We start from the raw sequence: 23,835 nt of genomic DNA on the forward strand, positions 1-23,835 counted from the left end.
TGCTGCGAAACATATATAATGTGGTCATAGTGTAATCAAGCCTGGAGTGGGCATTATACCCAAAGTAACTATATGCAGGAGGCACGTCCGATTTAATTCTGCCATTTAGAATTCGAAGTCCCATTGCTTCAATATCCCTTACAAATTTTTTCCCATTCTGTTCCTATCGACAGACTTATCATTGCCCAAATCCTGTTCCGAAATTAGCCATTGGTGATTTTGTGTTTGGATTATATCATCTCTTATGTGGGTTGACATCAGGTTAAGGTTGAAATCCCCAGTAATCAAATAGTCTGCTAGCGGTTCCTCTAGCATCATGGTGATTAAAACATTATTTAGTGTTCCGCAAATTGTTTCTCTACTTTGGTTATTTGGCAATATGTAGACAGTGATCAGGTATAAGGTTTTAGTTTTTTGATTATTTGTTTTGTAGTTTAATTTAACTATCAAAATGTTAGTGCTATTTACTTCCACTTGCTCGTGATGTGCCTGTAAATTGTTTGAAATAAATATCGCCTGACCCCCGCTAGCCCGCCCGAACCTTTGATCTTTCTTGGCATGTTTGTAATAGCCAGCATATCCATGTAAAAGAAATGGGTTGGTTTCCCATGTTTCTTGTAATGCTACAATGTGGAATGTATCTACTAGGGCATCAATTTGTGCGTTCTGGATCTTGCCTCTTAACCCGTTAATATTCCAAGAACACATTTTAATCAATTCTTTATTATTGCTCCTTCCTCCTAGTTGCGGGATAGTACCGTTTCATTGTTTGTACTTGGTGTGAAGGGCCTCATTGATCCATTTTTCATTTATTTCTAAACTTTTTTCTTGTAAGGGTTCAGTTAGGGTACATACGTTTTTCGTTGGTGATCTACCCAGTGCGTTTTTCAGGACAGTAACTATCTGTGTTTCCGCTTTATTCTGTTTTAGTACTGGTTCGTCCCCTATAAAGGGAATAGGATAAACCTCAGGGCTATGTTTGGTTATTACTATGCCCCAGGTTTTGAATGTCAGACTCTCATTCAGAATCTGTTCCGATATTATGGGAGATGTTAGTGTAATCAACGTTGGGGTATGGCTACTGTTTATCCCCTCTAGGAACTCAATCGAGATAATATCCTTACTTACAATTTTATTCAGTGCTGGTATAGAGTTGAAAAGTCTAAACAAGTTCCCGCGGTTTAATATGTCGTGCCTACCCCTTGACTGGAATTCTGGAGTAAACAACAGTTTTACAGCAGATTTGGGATTCTCGTGAAGGGGGAGCTGGTTTATCTCAATTTGTTTTGGGTTATAGATATTTATTTTTTTCCCCTCTGTACTTTTAATCTGCAGTTGATCCCATTCTTGTATACTTGGTAGGGGTTTCACCTCATTCTTCCCTGTCTGGACCCCGTCTTTTATTGTTCTTTTACTCAAACCTTTATTTAAGTGCGGAATCGTTATTAGGGTTGATTTAATAGGGCTAGTTTCCTGGACTTTGTCAGAGTGACCTTTATTTGACTCTTTTTTTTCTTCTTTTAGATTTGTATCCACTTCGGTTACCTGGGGCGGTGTATTATGGAACCTGGAAACCTCTTTCCCTTCAAGTAGTTGATGATTTTTCCTAAATAGGTTTTCAATTGCGTTGGGTTTCGGTATTTTTGTTAGTTCAGTCTTTTGAGGTTTATCAAATATGGAATAGAAGTTGATTCTACCTTTCCTTATATCTTCTGGAGTTGTTATTGTCTGGTCCACCTCTGACAAGCTTTCAACAGACCTTTTCAGTTTTTCATTTTTTCTGGCTTTACGAAGTTTTTTTCTTTGTCGTTTTGACATTGTCGTGAAACCAGCCGTTTCGATGTTTATGTTAGTTTGGTCCTCATGATTAAATTTACTCTTAGTTTCATTTCGTAGTTGTTCTCTAACTTGGTAGACTGGTGATTTAACTATTGCATCATGTAGTTTTGGTGTTTGTTTTAGTTCAATGCCTTTCATGTCGTCATTGTCATTTCCAATTTCGTTTTTATTCCATTCCTTTGAATTAGTTTTATCTTTTATAACTTTATCCTTGCTGACTTGGATGTTTCTTTTTGTGTCTTTTAATATGCTTGTTAAAACGGCCGGTAATGCTGCCAGTTTGTCCATAATGGGAATATAGATACTGTCAGTAGATGTTTTTTCGTTTTCTGACTGAACTCTGGTTATCAAGTTGTTTAGTTGAGCAAGTTTGTTGTCAATTCCCGCCACATTATTTGCCATCATTTTTAATAAATCAATTTGTATGTCCATTTTATTTGATTGATAGTTTAAAGCTTCTAACGTGAGGGTCGAGGTTTGATAAAAGATATCCCATGGTATACCTGCTTCTTGTTGTTTTGTATCTCCCTTACTTGGTTTAGTGAAATTAGTTGGATTTTCCATCTTGTATTTCATTTCCACATTTCTTTTTTCAGTAGTATTCTTGGCTGTAACGTTGTTTTCTAGAGGAGATTCAAGGTCCTCCCTAAGCACAGTTGTTTCAAGGGGTTGCTCATTCTTATTTACCCAACCCAGCTCTACACTCCCCTGATTTTGATGTATTTTAGATTCCTCCGTAGTTACCGGCAACCGTTTTTTTATTTCAACATTGACTTCAATTGGGAGGCATGCTGGTGCATGTCCCATTCTTATTTCATGGTATTGGTGGGTGGTTCCCTCGTTTTTTAAATACAATTTGTTTGAAGGAGAGTTAGGATCAATTTCCTTTGTTGTCGCCGTTTCATCTAGCTCCGTATTTGTATTTGTATTGCAGTTTATCAGCACTTTCACGGGGTTTTGATATGTTATTCCTTGAGTTTCATCTGTAGACAGTATTTCTTGGTCCTCTATTTCGTTATCGTCACCAATTTGTTCACTTTGTTCCATTTGCTGAGTGTTGTATATCCTATTATGTGTCTCACTGCTAATTGGTTTCATTGGGGTCTGTAGTTTGACATTTTTCGAGTCTGTTTTCATTAGGATCATAGCTCCAGTTGGATCCTTCATGAATTGGAATTTGTCCGGTATTTTACTGGATTTCTCAAACATCCTTGCAATCGGGGAGATAAGTGACTGAGACAATCCTGATGCATTGGTTTTTAGCTTTTTTGATACCGTAGATTGCTGCATCTTTTTTACTCGTTTTGCAGATGTCCCTAAAGTCCGTTCTCTTCCCGATCTCATATTAATGGCTTTATTACGCGGGCTGATTTCTTTGTAATCAAAAATGTTTTTAAGTTGTAATGTTCCCCACTCTGCTGCCTCTATCTAGCTAGTAAGTCCGAGTGTTCCACAGAGGTCTGCACTTCCACCCAAGCCTGTCTACACCTTATATAGCGTGGAGCCGTGTTACCACTTCCAAGATTGACACAGTTTGTAGTTAGAGATACTTAGGTATACACAGTAAGCCGTAGGATTAGCTGCCATCAGGGAGGGGCAATAGCTGTGGATATGTATTAGTACGTTTTAATACAGTATTTGAAAACTGATAAAGGTTTAGTGCAGCTTATTATGTTTACATACTGCGCATCAGTCTAGTGGGGATAGGGCGCTTGTGGTTTATGTTGGGTGCGTGGTACTTGAGTTAGTTCTTTAATTTGAGGGACTTACCCTCCCTAGTTATTAACCTCCTCTTTGTCAAAGGAAACCCAATCTGTTGGACAGTGAAATGGCAGCGTGGGTAATTCCAGACCACAAAAGGACACCCCCAGTCCAATGCCCTGGTGAACTATGGGCTTTTGGTGGACTTAAAGGGCTCAGTATGGAGGGCTCAGGACAAACAAACCCCCCATTCACCAATGTTTTTTGGGGGCTCGCTGATTGAACGGTGATTATATGCTGAAGAAAAAAGAGGTGATCTAATTTGCCTGATTGTGTGAACAGGCTTACCTTGCCCACATTTCTGCCACCTCTGCTGTAATATGACCCACGTCGTCCTCGTCCTCGATCTTGCCAAGTCTCAGGGAGTCACCACTTCCACCCTGCCGCTACCGCCTCTATCTCAGGTGCAAATTGCACACATCAAGCAACAAGCGGTTGCCAGCGGTAACCAGTTCGAGCGGCAAGCGGTAATTGGGTAAAACAGGTCGAACAGGCCCCCGGTGTTAGCTCTGGTGATGTGGGAAGCTCACACCTGTGCTTGCTGCCGCTAAAGCTGACCCAATACACTCAGCGCGGCCCGTGTTCCGTGCAATGGAGATCTGGCGCCCCACACGCGGCTCTCTGCTGCGCTCTAGTGGACCCGACTGGGCATGGCACAGGTAATGGACTACCCGCGGCTCTTACGGTTCCACCGGCTGCCCTCGACCAGGCGTCTCAGCATCTTAAAACGGTTGCCCAGGATCCGGCACCTCCGCAACACCTCCGCAGCAGCCGCCGCCGCTTCCAGGTCTCTCGGCGCTTTATCTTTTGGCACTTCAGTGCAGTTTTCCGACGGGAGGTCGTGGCAGCTGCCTTAGTGATCCTTATCTTGCCTTATCTTGCCTGATCACTTGCTGCCTGGTCGCCGCCTCCTGCAGAGTGCCGCTACTCTACAAACAGCTCCTCTGCAGCTCCTTCGCAGCTCCTCACTCCTTGGCTGCTCGGCTGCTCTACTCTGCCACAGTCCGTAGTTCGTAGTTGCTCTCTAGCGCCTCCAGAGTCTCTCCTACTGGACTCTCTAGGTCTAAATGTATTTTGACCACTGTGTGTGCGACAGGAACCACTTTTCTTCATCTGTCCCTACCTTCAAGTAGATATCAGTTTACAGGTGTGTTATGTCCTTTAAATGGCTTCTAGTAATAACCACTATCAATAAACCACGACATTATGCAGAAAACATCTTTTAGGAATGCTTACATTAAAAAAACACCTTCGGCCCAGCAATTTAATAAATATTTTATGAATGTTCCAAAATCTACTATAGGAGGTAAAAAACAGACTCACTTCACTCCCATCAAGGGATGCATTTATTTTTCAGACCACCAGTTGATAGTGAATTTAAAAGTAAGTAAACATTACTTTTAGACCTCGTGACCACACTACTGTTCCAGTCCATCCTGGTGGTCTGTTAAGGAAGGTGCAGTGTGCACAGGAACAGCAACAGGAAGTGAAGTGGCACAACTGGGCCAGACCACTAGGAAAAATGATTTGTCCTGAAGTTCGGGTTCAACTGTTGGTTCTAAGTAAATAACGTATTTTCATCCATGCCATTTTTGCTATTTGTGTGGAGCATTGGCGGGCACAGCAGAGATGGAGGGTGGCAATTGATAGGGTTTGGGCACAAGAACTTAAACTAGACATCTTTAACAGATGTAGATAATAGCAGTAGGAGTGATTTAAAAACATAGGAACATGCTCTTTGCAGAAAACATCTCCACACACTTAATTTACATTCCAGCGTAAAGCAGAGGAACAGGGGTTGTTTTACAGCGGTATGTCAAAGGAGCCCATTGTAAAAGTCCAAGAATAATGATCAAAATCCTTTAGGAAAAAATCCAGTTTACTGTCAGAGAGCACAGTACATCTTTTCAGGCTGAATACCAGTTCAGGATCCACAAACACATTCTAAAATGATGTCACACAAACTGCATAGCAAGTGCCACTGATCAAATGAATACACATTCTAATATTAAAAGGGCAACACAAATAAAATGGAAATAGGAAACAAAACTACAAGATGTAACACCCATGGAGTTATTTTTCAAGAGCACTGTAATGAATCCTGCAGCACTTGTACTGGCCGATGAAGGCAATGAACAATAGTCAAGATGTTATCATGTTTTACTCCAAGAAATAAGCATAGTCACTTTTAGACTTAAACTTGTCATTCTGCAACCTCACCTTCTATGTGTAAACTGTCTCCAAATGGTCGTCTCCTCTCTCCTGGTCAGTGTTTTTTCCAATGTACTTTGTGCTTGAACCCTTCATTCTCTTATCCGCTCTTTCTCTACCTTTCCCTACCCCCTCTCATTGACATCCTGCCTGGCAGAATCTCGTGATATGTAGCTTGTAACTTTCTCTTTCTTATCTCTTTTTCCCTCCAGACTATCCTTGAACCCACGGGGGGCCTGTACTGCCTGAGCGGAGGATGCCCTGCGGCTGTTGTAATTACCAACTATCTTAATTATTCTGTGTTTTCTACCTTTCGTCCAAGTTATAGGATTATGACATCGTTTTTGCGAAAGTTTTTATAAGATTGGGTACTGTTTTAAAACTTGCATTTGTGTTGAATGTTCTCAGTTGCATGCAGAGTAGATAAACTTGGTCTGAGATGCTTATCTCACAATATAAACCTTTTGCAGAAATAGCATTTACTAAAGCACACGTGAAAGACACCAATGAAATCACCACACACATACTTTGCAGAAATGTTACACATAAATCATCAAAGAAGCTAGAAACTATGGGGCAGATTTGCAAGCCCCTTGCGCCTCTTTTACGCCGCCGCTGCGTCACTTTTGTGACGCAGCTGCGGCGCAAAAGATCCACCATGCTGCGGGGTATTTACAACGTGACGCATCTGGGAGATGCGTCACGTTGTAAAGCCCTGAGCCAGAAGGAGGCGTTCCTGCGCAGGGGGGGGGGGGGGGGTTGGGGGGGGGGGGGTCCCGCGCAGGAACGCCTCCTAAAAGTGGCTGAGTGAAATCTACAAGATTTCACTCAGGCACTTCTGGGCCCATGCTGTGTCAAAACCCTGTACCTGCTTGAAGCAGGCATAAGGATTGACGCAGCATTAGAAGAATAGGCCCCCCCAGAGCATTGCTGGAGCTGCGTTGCGCTTGCTACGCAACTCCAGCAACACGCCGCTTTTACGGCACAGATGCATCACGCATCTGTGCCGTTTTTGCCCCATGGTGTGCCGCATTGTAAATGTGGCACATCCATGGTGGCGGAGGCATGGCGCACAATAACTGGCGCATTCCTGCTGATATGCAGGGATGCGAAAGTTATTGTAAATCTACCCCCCTAAATATACCTATAATTGTCGTACCAACTTTTCTGTCCATTCTACAACCACTAGCTTGGACTGCTTCGAATTCTGTGACATAAAAAAAGTGTGCAGCAAAGTTAATTTTCTTAAGTAGGGGCCATGGGACAGGGTTAAGACGGATAAGGCCCAACTACAAGAAAAACAATGCAAGCCCCTAAAGGATTGTAGTTGCCTCGGAATCATACTGTCTCCCATTGGGTTAAACAGTAGCTGTCCATTTGTTTAAGAGTTAAGTTGTACAAACACATTCCAGGTGGTGAACAATCCTCTCTTCACTAGTTGTACATGCGTCGCTGGTATTACAGAATATGTTATCGTGGTAGAGCCAGCGGTCAATAGAGGTTTAAAGATACTTGGGGCAGATTCACAAGCCCCTTGCGCCACTTTTGTGTCACTTTTCCCATGTTAAAAATTACTCAAAATGTGGCGCAATAAGCCCCTTTGTGTTTACTGCCACCTCGCTTTCCCCGTTATTTTACTTATGTTAACAACCCGAGACAGAAAACAATCACATTAATATGAAAGCAGATAGAATGTATGGCAATTAAAATGTTGCGGTTGACAATTCCTCTAGAGGAAAGGATAGAGATATTGTTTGAAAAACCTAAAATTGCAAAAGTGTGTACATTTGATAATAAGTCCAGTTGGGTGGGGAGATAATCTCATAACACCAAGGGGTGGGAAGTGAAAAATGAATGAATTAATATGGGAAAAGTATATCTAAACCAACTCCCTACAAGAAGAATTGTTCAGGCTATGCACATTATCCTCGAGTAAGAACTATACTCTATTATGTATTCAGTACCCACTCTCAATAGAAAATGTTCTTGCGTTTAAATTTCACACAGCTGTGAATTAATCCCAAGAGCCGAGAATCGTGAGCCCTAACTCTTTCTGGCCTGGGGTTTCACTGCCACTTCTAAATGGATGCAGCAAAAGAAAGGACTTAATTCAAGACTCTCTGTCTTGTTTACATAGCATTTCACGGCCACACACATATATATAGGCGCTGTGATGTACAAAAAATAACGCCCCTCAATAGATTGAGGGACCGACCAGCATCTTAATACTCCGGGATGCGCCTTTTATGTACTATAGCCCGCTCTGTGGCTGGGAGACAACCTCATTAATCTTAGGAGCGGTCAAACAGCACTAGTCTCCAGGCAGGATTTATACCAGCAATGCTCCTAATACCGAGTGACCATCTTGCTCCCAGCTGCTCGTCTTGCTGCTGCTCCCACCGGTTTACAACGCTCTTCCTGCTGGTCAGATGCGCAGCCGCAGAAAGAGCCAGCGGATGCCACCACACTGCACCTGCCAGACCTTGGGGCAGATTTATGAAGGCCTTGCGCCGCCGGTGCGTCACTTTTTTCCCATGTTAAAAATGACCCACCGGCGGCGCAAGGCCTTCATAAATCTTCCCCCTAGTATTTAACGTCCTAACACCTCTTTGACTGAATAATTATTTTGTATGGCCTCCATGTCTTTATAACGCCGCCAAAATTGGCTTTTACAGCCATTGAAAGTTATGTAGCAGTTAAAAAAATTGAAGATATACAATGGATCTGAGAGGGTTAATCGCTTCACTAAAAATACAAGGGCATTACAAAATGGTTGTAATTTTCTACAATACCACTAGAGGGCAGTATTATCCCGTTTATCCAGTTTGTTATCTCTACCCTATTAGTAAAGGTGGTGGCAAAATTCCCGTCTTACGCATCCGGTTTCAATTCCTTCAGGTCTCCCTGCAGGTCTCCCTTACATTTTAGAACATATTTCCACAATGCACCTCCCTGCCTGAAAAAGATCATACGAGTGCACGCAGAGTCATTTTCTGGGTCCTTTTACATCTGACAGCTATTTAGAAGAGGCTACTTGTCGGAGGTAAATGCTTTACTATTTCTAATTGTACATTCTGAGCTGGGGTGGAAGTTTCAAGGCATGGCTTGTCTTGAGAGTTTATGAACGCCCACGAACCTATAAGCTCATTGGCACAATGGGCGACCGACATCCCTTCCAGGATGGGAAAATAAGTGGAACACTCCCGAACGTCTTGGTTGTAAGGAAAAGGGTTTCTCCACAGGGAAAATATATTCCTGTTGGAGAAAACATAAATGAAGAAAAATGTGCATTTGCACATCCGGCTACCTTTCCTCAGTGCATATATGTACAATATTACACATTGGGACATACGAAAACACTAACACGAAATCTTAAATCGGCACCCATATGCAACAGCACTTCTACTGGTGCCCATTTACTATTCCCTTTATCAATCAGGTCCAATGGTTTCACCTTTCAGAGGTGCAAATATCTTCTTTGCAGAAGTCAGTCAGAGCTTGCATTATTTTGCTACTTGTGAGTGCAGTTTTTCATCCAAACATGTTCTGCGTCCATGCAAAATCATCCAGTCTAACTCCCCTCAGCTGCTGCACGTCATTCATTGGCAAAATATTGCAAAGTGAAACTGGCTTGAGCTTCCTTAGGCAGAAGCACACCGCTCCCACACGCTAAGCCCCCAACTGGTCCCTTCTAAAAATTTAATTTGACTGTTTTCTACAACTCTGCAGTATCTTGTATAAAATGAGGAAAGAATCAATGAAAAACAATTATACCAAAGAACGTTTGCACTAAAAGTAAGGTAAGGCTAGTGGAGGTAAATGCAAAATCAGTCATTTGAGTCTGACAAAAGGCTGGGCAGCTATGCTGGAAAACAGACCTGTCACCCTTAGAATGCGTGTCACCAAGTGATCTTACAGGGAATGAGGTTGGCCTTAGACCAGGGGTAGTGCCATGGAAAGTAGCCCAATCTTGTAGATATGGTGCGTTCGTGCCCTTTTCTTTTGACGTAGAGCAGCGCAGCGGAAGACTTGCAGAGCTGCCCTATGCCAACATATTGGAAATATGCCCCAATTTGTTCAGTTGGCAGCATGCTTCTAGAAGGAATGTATGACGTTACAACGCATACATTCAAAACAAGGTATTTTACATCGCGTTTGTTACAACGCAATTCGTTACAACGACTTGTGCTGGAGAGCGCTGGACTTAGGAATAGTATGATTTACTATTCCAACTCCAGCCTACGTAACAGTAGGGAAGGTGTTGGAATAGTAAATCATACTATTCCTTAGTTTAGAGCGCCATCCAGCGCAAATCGTTGTAACGACTTGCGTTGTAATGTCCGCAATGTAAACATACCTGGGTGTAACAACGGCGTTGTAAAGGTAATTCTCCTTTTAGAACACATGTCCATGAGTTAAGATTTGAAGAAGCATTTAAATGAGTGGCAGAGGTAAGTTGGTCTCATTAAGTATGATAAACTAATGCAAAGGGTGGATAGTTGGCCTAGAACTGTAAATGTTGCCGGTGACTTCTGGGGGCATATTTACAGGAAAATTATGCAGCATGGCACTGCATGCCATCTTACTGTGCTGATCTGGTTCATTAGAAAAGTACAGGGATGCGTCATATTTATAACAATACAACACATCCCTTTGCTTTCCTCTGCGCTGGCGCACAATTGGCTGCATTGTAGGGATGATTATTTTTGTGGAAGAAGGGACAACTTCCTAAACATAAACAATCTGCGATGGGGTTTTCCTCCAATGTGTGCTGCAATCTGTAGCACACATAGAAACAGCAAAAAACGAGGAGAAATAAAGGTAGTTCTCCTTACTGCGCTACTTTAAAGCATCCCCTGGGGAGGCGTTAGAATCTGAGAGAGTTCCAGGTTTACAAAACCTTGTGATTCTGGGAATTTGTCAGGTTCCATGGATTTTACGTGGGAACATCCTGAGCATCACCCATAGAACTCCCCTTTCCCGCAGAGTAATGCTTGAAAGGGGGCTATATTTACAAAGCCATGAAAAGCCATAGAGGGTGGCTTTGCATGGCTTCGTATATATGGGCCAGCACACTGGGCCGCCAGACAGAAGCATAAAAACAAATGATGGTTGGGTTGTGCAATTGGCTTGTAAATATGCCCCCTGGAGTGATTAACCAGTTATGATTTGAGTCCAGGCAATGCCAATTTGGCTTTCATCCTTTAAATGTTTAGGAGCAGTGTGACATTGAATTGCATAACTGTATTAAGTATTACTTGCAGTTTAGATACATCTCTGGCATTAAAGTATGCATACAAATAAGGTGCTGTTAGAGCTATAGTGTTGATTTTCAGGATCCACCAAGTGAGTTTGGAAGGGAAACATTGGATTTCCGTGATTCTGAAAAACTCTTACAAAAGCATTTTCATAAGAACTTTTGCAGAGTGTATTTTGTATTGTTGGGGTCTTGATGATTTTTTTAAACGCTTTTGAATGGGTAAAAATACCACATATCCTTCCTGCCCTGAGCTGATCTCCCTCACTTTCCTGCAATCCCACTCCAGTTTGGGTGCTCATGTTTGTTGCACCAGCCCCAAATGTATTTGTTGCTTTTTCTGATCTCGAGGCATGATCTTACGTTGCTTTCTTACAAAATAAAAACTGTAAATAAATATTTTGGCCGTTGTCAGTGTCAGTGAGGTTTGCTTTTGCAAATCTTTTAATGGCAATAGTTTGACTCGTCTTTCCTGGAGAAATGATAAGGGCTTTAATTTAGTCATGGGAATGGGTAGATTAATTAAGCTAGCCTGGTTTCCCCTACTGTCGATAGGGGTGTGTATCTGTATTCTGCCCTATAAGCTGCGCATGTAAGGAACATGTCTTCAGAATGCTAGATCTGACATAGCCCACAAAGTTACCCCTTGCAATGCTTTGTGTAAAAAGCACCATTCAGGTACAAGGTGAGCATTGCTCTGTGAATGAGCACATTTACAATAATACATTGGGACTTGTAACCTTAGGCTGTGAGTGCAATTCTAGTGGTTATTTATTTGTGTTTTTGTATAATGCATTCCATACTGCGTTTGGAGTGACTGTGCTTCCGAGAATGGAAATGACAACCAATTGTGCTATTATTGAACAATAGCAGACACCAATCTGCTTTTGTTTTCACGTTACCTCAAAGAATGAGGAAACATTTCGTATATTGCTTCCGGGCACCTATACTAACCCTGATTTTCCTCTCTTTCCTGTCAGAATCCTGAGGAATCTGCTCGTATCTCCATCACCTTCTTCCGGCTTTTCCGAGTCATGCGGCTGGTCAAGCTTCTGAGTCGCGGAGAAGGGGTTCGCACCCTACTTTGGACTTTCATCAAATCCTTCCAGGTGACTCAAACTGTTTTGCCTTCATGTCTAAGGATCAAGGATCAGATGTACTCAGAGATAGGTTGTAAAAAGTGCGCACCGACTCGTTGTAACCTTTCTATGATCTTGTGAAGCATCTTAAGTACTAAAAAGGCACATCACACAATGTTCACTCGCAGAGGGTGGCAGAACAATCTGCCTAAAGAATATTAATTAGGCATAGCTGTATTTGCAGCCTTCATGCTTGGCTGCAAACACTAGGATAGTGGCCTGCAAGGAATAGCCGAAACCCCTCATTGCGGTTACATTCCCAAAGTGGCCTCTATTCGTTAAAAGTAACACTGGGCTTTTTTTTGTTATTCCTATTTTGGAAAATTTCTGGAGGAGCAAGCAGTAGTTCTCTGGGCCACTTCCGGCTCCCGCGAGTTCACTTGACACCGTTCAAAACGGGGAAGGTTACCCTACAGTAGAGAGGCATTTCCCTTTGGGAATCAGTTACCACCTCCTTTGAGGCGTTGGCAAATGATCAATGGCTTGTGACCTCAGTAACAGGTGCAAACCATCGACGTATGCCTATCAAATCGCCCCCCTTCCTAATTCCTATTCAGTATGGGTTGCTGAGCCGATTTTGTAAGTTGGAAAGGCTTATTCCAGTTGCAAAATGTGTTCAGTACATACCTAAAAGCCATGTTGTGGTTGCAAGCCCTGTGGCCTTGTGAATTGCAGAGTTTACCATCACATAATGACTTTGTACATCTGGCCCAATGTTTGGAGTAAGGTGTCGCAGCCCGTGACCTGTTATTGGTTGTTTCCAGCCATTAGATCACCTTTGAAGTTCCACACACAGTGTATGAGAGTGGACCTGTCCTGGTGTCCAGATTGTCTATGAGAGTTAAGTTCCTTTGCAGTTTCCTGTTTTTTATCCAATGTTCTGCAAAGCACAGCTCTGCCTCCACACTTCAGACCACCTTTGTTTCGCTTCATGATTTGTGTTATCGGTGCTTGTAAGTACTGCTCTGCTGAGGTGGATCTATATTAACCGGATCACTGACATAATATAGAATGATTTAGCTTAGAGGGACGACCGGTGTACCGACGGAGAGTGCGGTGCATCCACTACCTGAGCTCGTGCCAGGTGAGGTGGGGCTTTTCCTTCCCATCGAGTGGGATGAGAGGAGGATTGTACGGTAACATACACTATCCAGGTGATATGGTTTATTTTTGAGCTTATTTAGCAGTAGCACTAATGGTCCTGAGGAAGCAGCAGGAGATCTCGAGACTCCATTCGACTGCAGAAACATGTCGACCTTACATCTTTAATAAGTGGTTATTTGTTATGCCACAAATTTGCACTGTTTTTATTGATTTAGGAGTGTGAGGGTGTATATTAAATTTGTTGTCCCTGATCACGACCTAATTTTAGAACCCTTTTTCTTATTTTTTCCACAACACTTTTCACTTTATGCACTGCTATTCAGTTCTCCACCAGACACGCCATTTTCTCACATCCATATAATTGCTGTGGTTTTTCCTGGTGCATGGTTAGTCAATAGCCAGCACAGGTTTTTTCACCTTTAACAGCAAGAGCTATATGTGTCTAAAGAGATCCCAGATGATGAAAGGCGGTCTCGATGGGGGACTGATGGGAACTCGTTTTTGTTAAACTTTTCCCTATTATATTGTATATTTGGGTACTTTTTTTTTTTTTTGTGTAGACTCACTGTTAACATTGGTTGGTGTCACCTTTGTTTCGCTTCATGATTTGTGTTATCGGTGCTTGTAAGTACTGCTCTGCTGAGGTGGATCTATATTAACCGGATCACTGACATAATATAGAATGACAAAATATAGACTTACCAAAATATAGTTGCCAAAATATAGAATGCAAAAATATCGAATTCCTATCTACAAACAGGTAAGTACAAAAATATTGAATCCAAAATATAGTCTGTAAAAAATAGTCAGTCAAAATATCAATTTTTTTTAAATGTCTTAAAAGTTATTTAAAATTAATGAAATAAGAAATATAATTAACTAAAACATACTTAAAAATACTCAAATAACCTTAAAATTAAGATATAATTAATTTAAGTTATTAATAAAAAATGTACAATATTTTACCGTAGGATAGCAGGAAAATTTAATATTACCACTCCAGTGAGTGCAACAGTAGGGAAAGCGTTCGATAGCGTAGCGGTAAAAAATACTATTCCCACTCCAGTGAGTGCAACAGTAGGGAAAGCGTTGGATAGCGCAGGGGTAAAAAATACTATTCCCACTCCAGAGAGTGCAACAGTAGGGAAAGTGTTGGATAGCGTAGGGATAAAAATTACTATTCCCACTCCAGTGAGTGCAACAGTAGGGAAAGCGTTGGATAGCATAAGGGTAAAAATTACTATTCCCACTCCAGAGAGTGCAACAGTAGGGAAAGCGTTGGATAGCGGGAGGGTAAGAATTACTATTCCAACTCCAGAGAGTGCAACAGTAGGGAAACCGTTGGATAGCGTAGGGGTAAAAATTACTATTCCCACTCCAGAGAGTGCAACAGTAGGGAAAGCGTTGGATATTGGAAGGGTAAAAATTACTATTCCCACTCCAGTGAGTGCAACAGTAGGGAAGGCGTTGGATAGCGTAGGGGTAAAAATTACTATTCCCACTCCAGAGAGTGCAACAGTAGGGAAAGCGTTGGATAGCGTAGGGGTAAAAAATACTTTTCCCACTCCAGTGAGTGCAACAGTAGGGAAAGCGTTGGATAGCATAAGGGTAGACATTACTATTCCCACTCCAGAGAGTGCAACAGTAGGGAAAGCATTGGATATTGGAAGGGTAAAAATTACTATTCCCACTCCAGTGAGTGCAACAGTAGGGAAAGCGTTGGATAGCGCAGGGGTAAAAAATACTATTCCCACTCCAGAGAGTGCAACAGTAGGGAAAGCGTTGGATAGCGTAGGGGTAAAAATGACTATTCCCACTCCAGAGAGTGCAACAGTAGGGAAAGCGTTGGATAGCGTAAAGGTAAAAATTACTATTCCCACTTCAGAGAGTGCAACAGTAGGGAAAGCGTTGGATAGCGTAGGGGTAAAAAATACTATTCCCACTCCAGAGAGTGCAACAGTAGGGAACGCGTTGGATAGCGGGAGTGTGAAAATTACTATTCCCACTCCAATGAGTTTAACAGCAGGGAAAGTAATGATTTAATATATTATTAAAAATAAATTAAATATCAATACCAATAAAACATTAATTGAAATTAATAACCAATTTAATATTATGTAATAATTAATTAGGAATACAAATACATATTAGTTATTAAAAATTAATAACCGATTCATAATTATTTAACAACTAATTATTTTCTAATTAATAATAAAAATTAATACCAATTAATAATTAACAGTAAATTAATTATCAATACACAAAAAGTATTTTTATTATGTAATTAATTAGAATTATACTTCCCACCCTATTCCCCTATAAACCCACATCCCACTACAGAAAATACATTAATGCAATTATCATAATTATCAAATATTTAATTAATACAAAATAATTACCAATTAATAAAACTTAATTGCCAATTAAAAGAAATTAATTACCAAAATAAAAATTAATTACCAATAAATTTAAAATCAATACCAATAAATAAATAAAAATATTTAATTAATTACAATTAAATTACTTCCCACCCTATTCCCCTATAAACCCACAGCCCGCTACAGAAAATAAATTTAGAAAATTAACATAACTAACAATTAATCAATTAATAAAAATTAATTGCCAATTATTAAAAATAATTACCAATTAAAAATTAACAATAAAATCAAAAGGAATACTAATAAATAAATAAAAATATTTAATTAATTACAATTAAATTACTTCCCACCCTATTCACCCACAACCCGCTACAGAACTAAAAAGCTAAATTTAATAAAAAAATTATAATAATTGCTAAAAATTCATATTTAATTTAATATAATTAAATTACTTCCCACCCTATTCCCCTATAAACCACAACCCGCTACAGAATTAAATTACGCAAAAATTAAATACCATAAAATTCATTACTTAAAATAAATTAAACATACATTACAAAAATGAATATACACTTTTCACACATATACTAACATACAAAACACTTAAAAAAATTATATATTATTATAAATTCGATATATTTAATGCCTATATTGTATACTTCGATATTTTGACTTCTATATTTTGAAAATCGATATTACTTACCTTCAATTCGATATTTTTAACCACTATATTGTGTCCATTCGATATTTTGTCCATTCTATATTTTTACTTCGATATTATGTCCATTCTATATTTTGGAATCGATATTATGACTGTTTACCATATTGACCAAGATGCCAGCCTTGGCTCTAGAATGGGTCGCTCTTTTATGTTGAAAAATGCTGTGAAAAAGTTGCTGTTTTAGGCAACCAATAAAAATCCAGATTACACATAAGCAATTTTCTTGGGTGTTGACCCTTACTTTAGTTTTTTGGTGAGGGTAGAGCATATCGCAGTAGGGGTGCAATGTGCTAGGGGTTTTCTCAAAGCCAAATGTAGCGGATGCATTCATTGTGCGGGTGCTCACATGGCATGCAGGCTTTGATTACAGATGTGCTTGTGACGTGAAGGCTGGTGGCAACAGTGAGCAGCTCAGAATTTATTTATACATCTTGTAAAGCGCTTGGTTACACTAGCAAGTGTGTCCCTGCGCTGGATGCTTTACAGCCGCTTTCAATTGAGTCTAGGCATGACTGAGGGGAGTGTCTTTGACCGAGCACTATCCTTTGGGGAACAGGAGTGTTTTAAGCTCTCTCCGGAAGATGAGCTCAGAGGTTTCCAATCGCATCCTCTCTGGCAGCTTATTCCATTTCGTGGCTATCATGACTCTAAAGGATCTTCCACCCATTCTCACTCTTTTAAACTTCGGGACCTGAACCTGCCCAGTGCCACAGGATTTTAACTGGTGGGCCGGCTCGTACCGATTAAGAAGGCTGTGCAGGTACCTGGGGCCTTTTCCATGCTGGATACGGTGTCCTACACAGAGGTCCTTGAAAGTCACCCGCTTCCTAATCGGGAGCCAGTGAAGGTTCCTCAGTGCTTTTTGTGCTGATGCCCTTCTAGGTAATAGGTAGGATCAAACGGGCAGCTGCATTTTGTATGCGTTGTAATCTCTGGAAACATTTGGCACTGGCCCCTAGATAAAGTACATTTCCATAGTCCAGCCTGGATGTTATCAAGGCATGGACCAGGGTTTGTCGTGAGCACGATGCTGCCTTACCCTGGTCTCACCAAATAAAAACTAGTCAAGCCCACCTGGCAGTGGTTGGAACTCCTGATTGACTTGTTCGACCATGTGGTCTTGGAGGTTTACACCTGTACCGTCATAAATGGCGAACACTAGGGTTGAGTCAGATTAAGATGGTTTCAGGGGTGACAGAGAATATTTTTCCGTAGCGTGGCAACCATTACCTTGGTAACTATTGCCACATCTGTGGGTGCTGTCTCTCACCCAATGGCACCATATTGTTTTCAAATATACTTACTTCTTTCTGCGTCCGTGCTTGCTTAGGCACCCTTGTGTATATTTTTATAGCTTCAAAAATACCCAAAACCTCGAAAATAGGAGTGCACCTGTTCTTCCATCGATTTTCATTTTGCATTTAATTTCCGACTGTGCGGCCTCATAAGTGCTCCTATACCAGCTGAAGGCCACAGTTATTTCCCTGAGATCCTCAATCTACTCCCTCTGCCATGTTTGAACTCATAATTCTGATTGGCCACTTCGCTTTCCCTTGAGCTCTCAGGCTCCGCAAAATAGCAGAATTCTCCTAGCACGCTACCTAGCCATCGGCTCCCATTTATTTGTTACAGAAGCAATTTACTCACTATATTTAAACATAGGATTACTTAGCCTTGCCATGGAATTACCTTCACATTTTAGGCATGGCCTTTTATGGCGTCCACTTCCAAAAAGTAAAGTGAAACTCTGCCCAGCATACCTTGGTGATCGCAGCTTGCACCTCTGGAAATGGTGGAGCCTGTTCACCACGGGTGGCAGTGGGTGGAGATTAAAAACAATTGTATTTCATGTATGCTTGAATGTTTGAATTAGCCTGTGAATCTACTCACAGTTTGCATGGTACAATTGCCCCCTCTCATCTGTTCCATGTTCTTTCCTCCTTTAGGCTCTGCCCTATGTGGCGCTGTTGATTGTCATGCTGTTTTTCATCTATGCTGTGATTGGTATGCAGGTAAGAGGCGAACTGCATGAGTGGCTCATCTTTGAATCCCCTAAAACCAAGGATGCCCTCTGTTGAAATTTAAGAAACATTAGGAAGGTGCTGAAAAAGTCCAGAATTATTAGTTATTCTAAAGATGAAATATGTTGGGTATTGTTTCAATTCATGTCTAGCTTACTCCAATCTGTGTTTTGCTCCACTACAAGTACTTCTATCAGCCCATTCTTCCAAATAGTTATTTTATCTGTGCTTCCAACCATCCACCACTCCACCCAACCTCCGCTTCACCCAAGAACACCTTCATTCATTTGACACTCCCCACATCCAACCTTCCTTCCACACATTTTGGTATCCCACCCTGTTTAGCACATTCATGTCCCTCCCCAGTTATCTCACAGATGATCCTAATTATCATGTGTATAACAATGGTATGTACAGCATCAATGCCAAGTCTCAGTCTTGAGAGCACCGACATGCTTTGGTATAAAAAAAAATCCTGTTTAAGTTGAACAGACCTATTTGGATAGTTAGGCAAAACATACACCCACATTGAGTCCATCGATTGTAGCTTTCTGGGTGTCAATGATGTCCTGTAAAAACAACAGAGGCAAATATGTCCAAGAGCCTAGAATAGAGAGAACACATAGAAATATAGTATAGCGCTGTGCCACGTGGTCTCATCTGGTATAATGCCCTAGTCAATAGCATAAAAATTAGGCGTACAATCTCCCCCTGCTCATCTTTGTGATGCACTGGTATCCACAATGGCTCGTGTTCTACAAGATCTGTTGTAGTTGGTATGAAAGAGAAACTCTGTATGATTTACTGTTGAAATAAGCATGTAATGATATTTGTATAGCGCAAGCCTCGTTTGAAAACAACAGCATCCCAGAGGTTAATACCACAGATTCTCTCTGATGAATAGCTGTCATGGTTAGCATGTAGCAGTAAATGCTCTCTGTGGTTTGCATGAGAAGAGTGCTATGTCTTCCAGTTCTATTAGATTCAAAACAATGAATAATTAATGTGTCAGGTTCTAACATCTGCAAAGATGTTAGTGACTTCGGTCTTGTGCGCCTAGAGACCTGCAGGTGATTTGGCGCTATATAAACCGAAGTTAACAATAACAATAACACTTCTGGGTAAACACCTGGAAAATATAGGACTAAAAGATGAACCTAATAGCAACTTGTGTAATATGTATGGAGCGTTCATAAAGAAGTGCTTCAAAGTATGACACTAACAGACTTTTAACAACTTGTTACATAGAATAAACATTCCTGGATGGCAATCAAACCACTTAAAGTGAAAACAGGCCCTGGCCCGATGTTCTGTAAACAATCAAATATTCGCATTTATATACAAAATATAACCATGCGAATAGACAAACCTTCAATAGATATGATCTTTACTGCATTGGCTAGTGGATAACCACAAAGAGGAAGCGCCAAGTGCATGGAGTGATGTGGAGTCGTCTGATACATGATATGAGATTCTGCCTCTTGTTTACACTACACAGAAATATCTCTTTATGATGATGGTGATAGAGCAGGGTTTCTTGAATCTCATTCTCAGTAAAATCATCAATGAAAATCCCTCTACTGGTCGTATGGACCTTTATTTGTTGACTTGAAGCGTAAAAAAGCAGCTATCATCGACAATATCTTTCGAATACAGTGAAACCGATGCTGCTCCACAGGAAGACAGATTATGTTGTTCAAACCTTAAGGGTTTTATTAACAATTTAGTACAGATTACAAATTAGATCAGTCAGAAAAATTGGAAGAAAAATACTGTAAGTATATACATATTTAAATGATCATGCAGTCTGAATTTGTATATCATAAGGAAGAAAATGCAAAACAGGATCACAAACAGCAAGCAAAATAACAATCAACTAAGCAGGTTCTATAAAGGAACTACCCTAATCTAAATAAATCATTGATTCTATGAGGAAGGTGTCAACATCAGATGAACCAAGTTTAAGGTTCTAGGGGAAAGGGTAAGTGCTCAAGTATGAAGCTCAACACTCTGGGCAGGGGAAATCAACCAAGTCGAGAAGAAGTCTTTTCTAAGTGAAGCCAAGACAGGGTCTGCTCAACTATTCTAAAGATCCCAGAAGTTTCAGCATGAAAGAAAATTCTAGACAGCTTCTTCATATCAGTTTCCACCAATTGAACCAATCCAAAGACCAGGCAGACTTCCTAATTTCCCATCACTCAACAAAGGAGCAATTATCTGGGAGACCTTGGATGTACCATCAGTTCGGTCAGCCTAGTACAGGAAGATCTCACGATTCAGCATCCATATCTGAGGCTAACTTCTAATTAAATTTCAGTTGTCTACCAGTCTAAAACAATAAACAATAGGCGTATTCTAACTTAATGAGACACACAATAAGACATCTGCAGAGAAGAGAAAAAACAAGACACTGGCAAGACATTTGATAAAATAGGATTCAAGTTATTCAGACCTGGTTACATCTTAAGCTGATTTAGTTGTAAAAATACATTCCAAACAGGTACATTTAACATGAAAATATAAGTTATTACATTCCGAATATATACATTGCTATCACTAAAATATATGCAGCCACCTATTGTTGATTAAATAATGCAGTGCACACAGATTAATATGATTATCATCTATATGTATATAACACACAAGTATATGGGGCACTAAAATTATGCTGGACCAATGGCCTTATACAAGATTATGGAGAACTCCAATTAACCTTGTGAGTCTGCAAGGCGCGGACAGAAAATTTGCTTTCCCCCCTCTGTTGACTTCTGAAGAACTATACCAGTGCTTTGTGATCACTCCCGGCCATAGAGAAGTTACCGACTTACAAAGGACAGTCAGTAATGATTCACAAAGTGGCAGCAGTACTTGACAGGCAGACAGTGACAGCTGCCGGCTTCGGAGGAGGAAACAGCCACCCCTCCATCTGCTTCATGCTCTCCCTATGTTCCTTTATCAGATGGGCTAATTCAATGCACCAGTCATCTTTAAGGCATAGAAGAGCAATGCTGGTACACTGCAAACGTTAGTGCAAAGATGGAGCTGCTCTATTGCAGACCTTCATTCTTGCATTGAACATCCACAAGGAATAGCAAAAGAAATGGGGCTTCTTGCATGTTAACAAGGCATGAAACTGTGATGAACAGTTCCTTCGCACCTTGCTGGATTAATACTTCCAGTGTAGTACAAAGTCCAGGACAGGTCACAGCAAGGACGCTGTACAAACACAGAACTACTCTGTGACATAGACACATGGCACATGTGGAACAGATCTATGAAAACGTGGTATAACAGAGATTCTTCTAAGTATCATCTTCACAGCTAGTACTACTTACACACTCCTAAGACAGGATATTCTCGGTCTATAAGATTTCAACCAATGATGTTTTATTCCATAGGTCTTTGGTAAAATTGCTATGGTGGATGGGACCCAAATCAATCGGAACAATAACTTCCAGACGTTCCCTCAAGCAGTGCTGTTACTCTTCAGGTCTGTATCCTCCTGCAGTGATTTTCCTTTGTATGTTTTGGTCCATTGAGACAAATCACCCATGTGTCTATCATTTTACTGGTCATTGAATTTGATGTTCCTATCTGCCTGCACCCATTTGACCACTTCCACTTTCCTTCTTGTGTACAAGTTGCCACCAAATCCCTAATCCCTTCCTAAATTAGCCTTTGATTTTAAAGTTGAGATGGGATTGCCTTGCTTCCTTCGTCCATCAATTCTAAGGAAAACTGAATGATATAAAATAGCTTGTCTGCTCTAAATGTGAAGGTATATAGATCCTCTATCCCATTACGTTTATGTCGAGATGCTTAAAATGATCATTTTTGACCTGGGCTACTGAGGGCAGTTTCATAGGTGTTTGTTGAAAGGTCCATTTATGCAGCTAAGGTCAGTTTCTTGCGACAAAGAGTATGCAGTAAATGTAATAAAATCTTGGGGTCAATGATGTGACATAGCACAAGAAGACCTTGCAGAGGGCACAGCTTCCACTTTCATATGGGCCCCACACCGGAGGTGGTGTAAAATCCCATCAAAAGTGGGAGTTGGATGAAGGAGTGTGCCAAGACAAAGAAGAAGTATATTCCTCTATAACCTTTTCCAATCTCTTTATTTTTACATGAGGCAAGTGTCACTAAACTATGTTGTGGACAAAGTATGTTTTTGAGGCCTTACACCTAGTGGAGAAAGAGGACACAAGAACTGGAACAGGATGTACTACTTTCTGTACCTGCAGTTCCTTTCTCCAGTAGGTGGAACAACAGAGCACAAAACTAGGACATTAAGGCAAGAACATACACGGCAGTGGAGCTAATCAACTGTACCCTGCCAGCGCCTGGATATCCTCATTGGTGATAAGTAGCATTCTACAAATCTATTGATCGATTGATTGATTGAGCAAGGTAACACAGATTGATAATATCAGGCCCATCAACTATAACTAGGTCTAAGGTGCATTCTAACTCCATTGCTGGTTGGAAAAACAAATGTGGTGGATCACACACTCTTTTATGGGATTAGGAAGAGAGACTACCATGCAGTTTGAAGAGAACAAGCAACATGCCGTCTTGTACTTCAAAGCTTGGCCTGTTTTTACTATTGCTAAAGGAGCGGGCATGGCCAGAGGATCGTGAGGAGGATGAACTGCTTTGGAACAAGGAACTGCGTTTCATCTGCACCAGGCTGTATTCGATCGGCCACCTGTGTGTCTTGTGGCAGAGGTGCTCTTAACCATTGGCCTGTCAGGATCTATAACCAGCTGCTCTGATAGGACTGATGCTTTGAACATGACTATTAGTCATTAGTTTATTATGAGGAAAGCATTGTAGTGCAAAATAATGTTTCCAGTTTTATATTTTTAAGCAGCATAAACGGATATGCTTTTTGCTGATTTTATATTTTGAATTGCAGCTCACATAAAAGGATGGAGGGAATTGTACGATAGACATAAGACACATCAAGCTTATACTTTCCTGACATTTTAGAGGTGACCCAATGAATTTGTGTATTGCATTTTGGCAATAAGGTCCGTGCTATTACGTTGTACATTGGTCACTAAGACCCCGTAACCAACTCTCCCCTACATAGATAAATAGACCACACCATTATTCCAAAAAATTTGTAAAATATAATTCCAAAGAATGCTTAATCTTAACAAGCATTGCAAGGCCATTGGGTCGTGTATTTGGGAATTATTGGTTTGTCACAACCGTTAAGCCACGGTCTTGTAACCGAGTCCTAAAACACCTTACAGTGTGTCTGGTGGCTACTCCAGTAAAGAATGATTGACACATTAAATAGGAATAAAATAGGAATAAAATAGAGACAGTTTGCCTTCAAGTTGGGTGTTAAACTAGTGCTAATAAAGTGAAACCTTTGTCCAGACAGTGTAACCAT

General features: G+C 40.7%; 1 protein-coding gene across 2 annotated transcripts in view; it reads left to right on the top strand.

The window, feature by feature from the left end:
• CACNA1S (calcium voltage-gated channel subunit alpha1 S) overlaps positions 1-23,835 on the top strand; it is a 488,710-nt gene that overhangs the window by 355,021 nt on the left and 109,854 nt on the right. For both annotated transcript variants that reach the window (XM_078644201.1, XM_078644202.1), the window contains exons 29-32: positions 6,024-6,083; positions 12,049-12,177; positions 18,357-18,422; positions 21,830-21,921. In XM_078644201.1, coding sequence (XP_078500327.1) covers positions 6,024-6,083; positions 12,049-12,177; positions 18,357-18,422; positions 21,830-21,921 — 347 coding nt within the window. The remainder of the gene's footprint in view (positions 1-6,023; positions 6,084-12,048; positions 12,178-18,356; positions 18,423-21,829; positions 21,922-23,835) is intronic.

The sequence above is a fragment of the Lissotriton helveticus genome, chromosome 5_1 (assembly GCF_964261635.1).
Source record: "Lissotriton helveticus chromosome 5_1, aLisHel1.1, whole genome shotgun sequence".
Lineage (NCBI taxonomy): Eukaryota > Metazoa > Chordata > Amphibia > Caudata > Salamandridae > Lissotriton > Lissotriton helveticus.